At 52.2% G+C, this 8,021-nt stretch overlaps 1 protein-coding gene across 1 annotated transcript; it reads right to left on the reverse strand.

The window, feature by feature from the left end:
• Nucleotides 1-1,261: 1,261 nt before the first annotated feature.
• On the reverse strand, nt 1,262-6,457 carry LOC139313903 (BPTI/Kunitz domain-containing protein-like). The gene is made up of 4 exons (XM_070939379.1): nt 6,373-6,457; nt 3,833-4,000; nt 2,485-2,652; nt 1,262-1,462 (listed from the first exon to the last, which is right to left on the reverse strand). The coding sequence occupies exons 1-4, from the start codon at nt 6,455-6,457 to the stop codon at nt 1,452-1,454; spliced, it is 432 nt and encodes a 143-aa protein (XP_070795480.1). The 3' UTR covers nt 1,262-1,451.
• Between the last annotated feature and the right edge of the window lie 1,564 nt (nt 6,458-8,021).

An 8,021-nucleotide genomic window follows, 5' to 3' on the forward strand; every position in this document is an offset into this window, starting at 1 on the left:
AGTCCTTAAATTATGGTCAGAAACGGACACATAGGATCACCTCCTTTGATTTAGCTTGAGAGGATTGGCTACTCCAGAGAAAAGAAGGACGGGGGGGAGGGTGACATGATAGCAGTCTTCCAATATCTCAGGGGCCGCCCCAAAGAAGAAGGGGTCCCCCTATTCTCCAAAGCAGCAGAAGGCAGGAGAAGAAGCAATGGATGGAAAGTAATCAAGGAGAGAAGCCACCTGGAATGGAGGAGAAATTTCCCTAGAGTGGGAACAAGTAACCAGTGGAACAGGTTGCCTCCAGAAGTTGTGGGTGCTTCATTCCCGGAGGGTTTCAAGCTGAGACTGGACAGCCACTTGTCTGAAATGGTGTCTCCTGCTTAAGCAGGGGGCTGGACTAGAAGACCTCCAAGGTCCCTCCCAGTCCCTCTGTTCTATGGAGACCTTTTCCCATGCTTCAGCCCAAGCTTGCAAAAAACGTTTTATGACATCCATTCTTTAAAGCTGAAGCCTCTCTTAAGGTTTAGAGGCTCCTTGCGGACCTCTGGATGGGAGTGGGCTGCATTTTGCCCCACGCAGCAGCCCTTCCTCCCAATCCCTTTCAAAATGTGCGCAGCCCTTCTGGTGCCCCCGGTGGCTCTGAGACCCCTTTGCCCCCTTCTGAGCCTTTAATAAGACATGGCCCCCCCAGGATGGCCCCCACCCGATCTGGAACAGCGGAAGGTGGTTTTTTGAGCCAGCTTCTCTCCACTTGATCCTTGGCCATCCTGGTCTAATTAGAAGGTTGGGGGCTCCTCGGCCAGTGCGTCCCACAGCTGGAGAAATTTGGATTAATTTTTGTGGCTTTGTGTGTTGCTCTGTGGTGAGTTTAAGATCCAGTGTGTGGTGTGAACACAGAAAAGCAGGTAGATTCCAGGCACTGAATATAAAAGGGGACGCGTTAAGCTGGCAAAACAGGTGATGGGCTCCTGTATGAGGAGGGGGAGACACTCCAGAAAGCCCCCCTCCCCCATGTCTGTGCTGGCTCCTTGGGTGGATGGGACTGGCACAGGCTCCTCTGTATGCCTGGCAAGGAGGAAAGAGAGCAGCCAGATGGGCACCCAGCAAGGTGTGCAGGATCTGTGGCCAGTGGGTACAATTATTTATTTATTTATTGGTTCAATTTCTACAGATGCATGGAGGCCACCATAAACGTGCCTGGCCGATCTGGCAACTTCTGTGCTTTAATGGTGAAGGATGGGAGTGGGGCAACCTTTACCGCCTTTCCCTTGCCCGGAAAAGATACTCCCAGGAAACTCACACACAGCACCTGGGACCATCGTCTCCTTCGGGAAATCATTTATTCCAGAATTCCCTCCCTTTGAAAGGCGCCTGGGCTGGAGGCTTTGTGCGCCTGGTCTCATCCTGAACCGGCCTCTCTTTTCCTTCGCGCAAAGCAGGCCGAGCTTCCATCCACGGAGCCCTTAGCGAGATCCTGGAAAAGGGAAGGAGGCGTCAGGAACGGTCTTCCTGGGGGGGGGTTGCAGGAGGGGGGGCTGAGAATCAGAGAGTCCCCCTCCCCCGCTGTGAGGGGCTGCTTTGCTCCAGCCTCTGCCTTCGTGACACACACCCCCCGCCAGTCTAGGCACATACATTTGGGTGTACTCCAGCCCCCCTCCCTGGGGGAAGCGAACCTTCTCTTCTGCGGCAGGCTTAAGGGCGAGTGGAGCCCACCTAGCTTGAAGGTGGGGCAGATTTTTTCTGTCCCATAGGATGGACCTCATTCCCAAGAGATCCATGGTCCTCCTTCTCCTGCTGGCCAGTCGGCCGGATCCAGCAGCAGAATCTTGGAGGGGGGGGAGGAGCCAGGAAGAGGACTCGATCAGTGATGCTGCCGGTGGGAGGGGGAGAACTCTCCTTTCCCCCTCCCTCTTCTTTGCACACAGTCCTCAAGATGTGACTGCAGGACCTTCTCCTCCTTCCCACATGGCCTCCTCACCAGGGGTGGGTTCTAAAATTTTTTACTACCAGTTCTGTGGGCGTGGCTTGTGGGGGGGTTAATGTGACTGGGTGGGCACGGCCAACTTTTTTAAGAGGTTGCAGGAAAAAAATGCTTTTAGAAGCCTCTGACGATCAGGCAAGTCAGCTGGGATTGCCAGAGGCTCTTAAAGGCATTTTTTCCCCTACAACCTTGTAGGTTGTAGAAAAAATGCTGTTAAAAGCCTCTGAGATCCCAGCTGAGCCACACGATCATCAGAGGCTTTTTTTTTTTACTTTTAAAAGCAATTTTTCAGCCGAAGAGTTTGTAGAAAAGAGCCTGATGAGGTGGGCGGGGTAAGTGAGCGGCGATCGGGCCAGGGAGGGGTTCGGGGGCGTGGCCAGCCAACATTATTAACCGGTTCTCTGAACTACTAACATTTTTTACTACCAGTTCTTGCGAACCGGTGCGAACCGGGAATAACCCACCACTGCTCCTCACCCTTCAGCCTCCCCTCCCTCACAGCACCACACACTCACCTCTATTGTGGCACGTCTTCCAGCACGCCCGAAATCCCTTGAAGTTGTTGAAGTTCCCCCCGCAGCCCCCGAAAGTGAACCTCTGGCAATCCTTGGTCTTCATGTCGTAAAACCAGCGTTTCGTTTTGTAATTGCAAGGCCCCTTTTCAGGAGGCAACTGGCAGAAGTCTAGAGGGGGGGAAGGAGGGGAAAGAGGTTGGCATTAGGTGGGCAGCTATATAGATGTTTTAAAAGGGAGGGAAGATGGAAGGAAGGAAGGAAAGAAGGAAAAAAAGAAGGATGGATGGATGGATGGATGGATGGATGGATGGAAGGAAGGAAGGAAGGAAGGAAGGAAGGAAGGAAGGAAGGAAGGAAGGAAGGAATCAGAAACCCAGAAGACTGGGCCCCTGGCAGTCCCCCCATCAGGGTAACCAGTCTTCCCTCCCCCACCCCAAGCCCCCCTTTTCCTCCCTCAGCTGGATTTGGGCATTTTTCGCTTCCTTTCAGACAGGCGCCCCATGGAAGTGTGTGTGGGGGGGTTGCAGGCAGGAGCTCCTGCTATGCAGAGCATGAATGGAGCACAACTGGGGAGACACCCACCCCTCCCTTCCAGATGATTTTAGGGTTAGGATTAGATGTATACAAACACAGCAAATCTGTCATTTTGCATATTCATTCCGAGTCTTCTCTTCGCCCCCCAAGTGTTACCTTCCTGCCTGCCTGCCTGTCTCAGGGCCGCCCCCCGCCCTTCAGCCCCCCCCCTTCTTGAAAGGAAGCCTTTAGACGAGTGATCGCTAACCTTTTTCTCGCCGTGTGCTGAAAGTGTGCACATGCAACAGTGTGCACATGTGCCAGCACCCATAATGCAATGTGCACGACTGCCCCGCTCCCCCCATGCACGCACATGTGACCCCCACACCCCCGGTTTTTGGCCTAGCAGGCCTCCCTGCAGCCTCCTGGCCCCAAAAATGGGCTGGGGGGGCACGCCGCTCCCCCCATGCTCTGACCCTGCCTCCTGTGCATGCCTCCCTCATGCGCCCTGCCTTCCGCGCATCCTGAAAATCAGCTGGCCGGTGGGAGGAGTGTGTGCGCATGCGTGGTAGAGCTGAGCTGGGCGACAGCTCACATGCCCACAGAGAAGGCTCTGGGTGCCAGCTGTGCCACGTGTGCCATAGGTTCCCCATCATGGCTCTAGACCAGTGATGTCAAAGTCAACTACAATGCTGCTCCGGCCCTCAAAGGAATCCAGTTTGACAGCCCTGCTCTAGACTGCGCTGCTTGGCAGCAGGGCCCCGGGTTCAGGCCAATGGCCGTTGAAGCCCTACACAACCCCCCTGCTCCTCCCTGCCCAACAGCCGATGCTCACTGCAGAAGACATGGCATTCTTTGATGGTGTCATAGTTGTTGGGATTCCCGGAGCAGCCAAAGAAAGAGAAAGACTCGCAGCTCATGGAGGTGATGTTGTAGAAAAAACGTTCTTCAGGCTCCCCACACCGTCTGGTATAGTCGGGCAAGGTTACGCACCATCTGATGTCTGGCAAGAGAGGAGAGTCAGGAAACTCAAAACTTGGCTCAGTTGTAGGGGCTCTGGGGGTGGGGATGGGGATAGAGCAGCCCCCAAATAGAGGCTGGGGATTTCTGGGAGTTGGATCCAGAAGTCTTAAAGTTGTCCAGGTTGGAGACCCCCACCCTCACCACATTTGCATCCAGGGCCTCGGGGGCTTCAGGGTGTCTCTTGACACAGGGAGGATCCCTCTGGATCCTTTCCTTTCCTTTGTTTGTCTTTGTTCCATGATTATATTTTAACTGAAACTCAGGGAGGGAGCCTGAAGCTCTGAAGCAATGGGAAACCTCACCCCAGAATGCTGGTGCTGCACCCCATAGACTGCTAGGGCTGGAAGGGACGTAAGAGGTCTTCTAGTCCAACCCCCTGCTCAGGCAGGAGACCCTAGACCATTCCAGACAAACGGAGGTCCAATCTCTTCTTCAAATCTCCAGTGATGGAGCATCTACAACTTCTGAAGCAGCTCCTTCCATTGATGAATCGTTCTCTGGAAATTCCTCCTAAGTTCTGTATTGCTTCTCTCCTTGATGAGTTTCCACTCGATGTTTCCCGTCCTGCCTTCTTCTGCTTTGGAGAATAAGTGACCCCCCCCCTCTGTTTAGTGGCAGCCCCTCAATTGTCTTCCAGGACAAAACTGTCCTCTCCCCCTGGATCCTTTGATGGCTGGACCTAACTAGATCCCTCCACCGTTCATCATAGGTTTCTTAGTCTCCGGATCTTTCATCTCTTTGGGCCAAGAGGGGCTCTGGGGAATCTCCCCCTTTGCTTCCGCTCTCCTGGCAGGAAAAGGGAGCAAGACCCCTTTGGGAAACAAAACTCCCATCGCAGTTTGTTTTGCAGGGGCTCTGAGGACGAGGTTCGTGCAAGAAAAAATAGCCCTACAGGTGTGTTTGTGTGTCTGTGCTTAAGAAAAGCAGGGCAAGAATAACTCAGAATTGGAAAAAAACCAAGGTGGAGACCTGGAGATTCATTGGAGGCTCCAAACTGAATCAGGTTTCTAAATTGGGATCAAAATTTCCAATCCAAATAGATTAATCTTTGATTTGGAGACTTGGTGGTTTGGTCCATGCACAGAAAGAGATATTAGAACTCAAAGTGGTTTTCTAAGTCAGCTCACTCAACATCTCACTGGATGTTCCTCTGAATGAAGTGGGTGATGGACGTGGTCAGATCTGGCCCTGATCTGCTCACCCTGAGTTGCATGGGGGGGCCGGATCTCTGGACTGCAAACCAAACACAAGCCAGCAATGTGAGACAATCCAAGGAAACCCCTAGAGAAGCACAGACTCTGGCTGGGAAGAAGCCAGGACTCCCTTTCCTTTGGGCTGCTCAGTTCACACCTAGGATGTGTCACTCAATTCTGTGCCCCGAATTTGAGGAAGGACTTTGGCCACCAAGTGGGAAGGAGAAACGGAGTCGGTCAGCATTGAAAGAAGGAAACGTTGGGCGGTTGATTAGCCTTGGGAGGCAATAAGGATGGAGATTAAGTTGGGGAAAACTTTCAGCATCTTAACAGCCGTTTGATTCTGACCTGGACACCATTCAGAAGCAGTCAGCTCTCCTTTACGGGGGTGTTTGAATGGAGCTGGGGGAGGGGAGAGCATCTGTCAGGGAGCCTCCTGCACTCCTTAGAGGGTGGACTAGATGACCTCCCAGAGCCTACAAACTCTTATATTCTGTAACTCTATCAATATTTGTATCAAGCCTAGTAACTCCCTGCTCTATTCCTGGGTCTTAATGTTAATATAATGTAATCAATACTCGTAATACTAATTATTATGTAATTATTTTTTGCCTGGTTTTATAATCTGTAAACCGCCCTGAGTCACCTTGTAGGGGAGATGGGCGGCATAGAAATTTAATCAATCAATCAATCTAACATGAAAACAACCCGCGGGGAGGGGGCGGGGGAGGAAGGCGGGGACCGGAGCCTCCGTTCATCTAAGTTTTCTACTGCACCGGCCCGCGCTCTCCCTCCGGACCTTCCCCCTTCGCTCGCCCCTTCCCACGACCCCCTTCCCTACGGCATCATGGGTGCATTTAGGCCACGGTGGGCGACGTCCTTGGAAAGCCGGGACCCTTCCAGAAGACCGAAGGGACCCCGAAAGAAAGCTCGCCCAGCAGAGGCTCACTCCCCCCCCTCTCCCCCTTCTCCCGTCTAGGGCTCCGCGGAGGACGCAGCACCGCTATTCCCGTGTCCGGGGAAGCCCGGGGAGCAAACGGTGGGTCTCGGGGGGGCGCACAGCTGTGCGGAATGGAGGGGCTTCTCTTGGACCCCTCTGGCCGAAGCATCCCACCGCCCATCCCTCCCGCCTCACCGCCCCGGCTCTCGCCCCACTTACAAGCTTCGGGGAATGAGAGCAGGGGGCTCCAGAGGGCAAAGGCCACCCCCAAGAGGAGGGGGAGGGGGCTGCCCCCGGACCTCATGGCGATGGCTGGGCAACTGAGCCGCCTCCCCCATTCCCTCACCTGCTGGGAAGGCTTGGGCGCTCAGAGGTCCGGCGGGGAACTCCCCTCTCCTGGTGATTGGCACAAAGTCACCCAGCCTCTTTTCATGGCTAAGGAGAGACTAGAACTCACCATTTCCTAGTTCCTAGCCTCTTTTTTACTTCTAACAATCCTGATCTTTGGTCTTTTCAAGTAGGTTGCGGAACTTAATTTCTTTTTTTTTTCTTTTTCTTTTTTTTAAATTTGATTTATATGCCGCCCTTCTCCGGAGACTCAGGGTGGCTTACAATGCATTAAGCAATAGCCTTCATACTTTTGTATATTTATACAAAGTCAGCTTATTGCCCCCACAAACTGGGTCCTCATTTAACCTACCTTAGAAAGGATGGAAGGCTGAGTCAACCTTGAGCCTGGCGAGATTCGAACCCTGCAGTAATTGCAGGTAGCTGGTCTTAATAACAGTGTTTTAGTCTGCTGCGCTACCAGGGCTCCTATCTTCCTCCTCCTCCTCCTCCTCCCCCTCCCCCTCCTCCTCCTCCTCTTCTTCTTCTTCTTTTTTTAAATTTGATTTATATGCCGCCCTTCTCCGGAGACTCAGGGCGGCTTACAATGCGCTAAGCAATAGCCTTCATACTTTTGTATATTTATACAAAGTCAGCTTATTGCCCCCACAAACTGGGTCCTCAATTTACCTACCTTAGAAAGGATGGAAGGCTGAGCCTTTTTGTCCCTCACAAAATTTTTCAAGCCTTTAAAAAGTCCGTTTTGTAATTCCAACACAGAAAATGACCTGACCACTCTCCTAATTAAGTGTTTCTACATCCCTTTTCCCCTTCATGGATCACTGCCTTGTCCTGGCAAAGGGGCATGCAAAGCTCAATGGAGCTATGAGCTATGCCATGCAGGGCCACCCAAGACGGACAGGTCATAGCAGAGAGCTCTGACAAAACGTGATCCACTGGAGCTGGAAATGGCAACCCACTCCAGTATCTTTGCCATGCAAACCCCATGGGCAGTACCAAAAGGCCAAAAGATATGATGCCGAAGATGAACCCCTCAGGTCGGAGGGTGTCCAATATGCTACTGGGGAAGAGCAGAGAGCTAGTACTAGTAGCGCCAGAAAGAGTGAAGCGTGAAGGGCCAAAGCCAAAAGGACACTCGGCTGTGGATGCATCTGGTGGTGAAAGGAAAGTCCAATGCTATAAAGATTTTTTCTCCATAGGAACCTGGAATGTAAGATCCATGAATCAAGGCAAACTGGACATGGTCAAACAAGACTGAACATCGACATCTTAGGAATCAGCGAACTAAAATGGACAGGAATGGGTGAATTTAATTCAGATGACCATCAGAAGAAATGGAGTAGCCTTCAAAATCAATAAAAGAGTAGGAAAAGCAACACTGGGATACAATCCCCAAAATGACAGAATGATCTCAGTTCGAATCGAAGGCAAACCATTCAACATCACAGTAGCCCAAGTCTATGCCCCAACCACTGGTGCTGAAGAGGATGAAATTGATTGGTTCTATGAAGCCCTACAGC

This window comes from Pituophis catenifer, unplaced genomic scaffold, assembly GCF_029215685.1.
Source record: "Pituophis catenifer annectens isolate HBS135680 unplaced genomic scaffold, rPitCat1.0.hap2 SCAF_3, whole genome shotgun sequence".
NCBI classification, from domain to species: Eukaryota; Metazoa; Chordata; class Lepidosauria; order Squamata; family Colubridae; genus Pituophis; species Pituophis catenifer.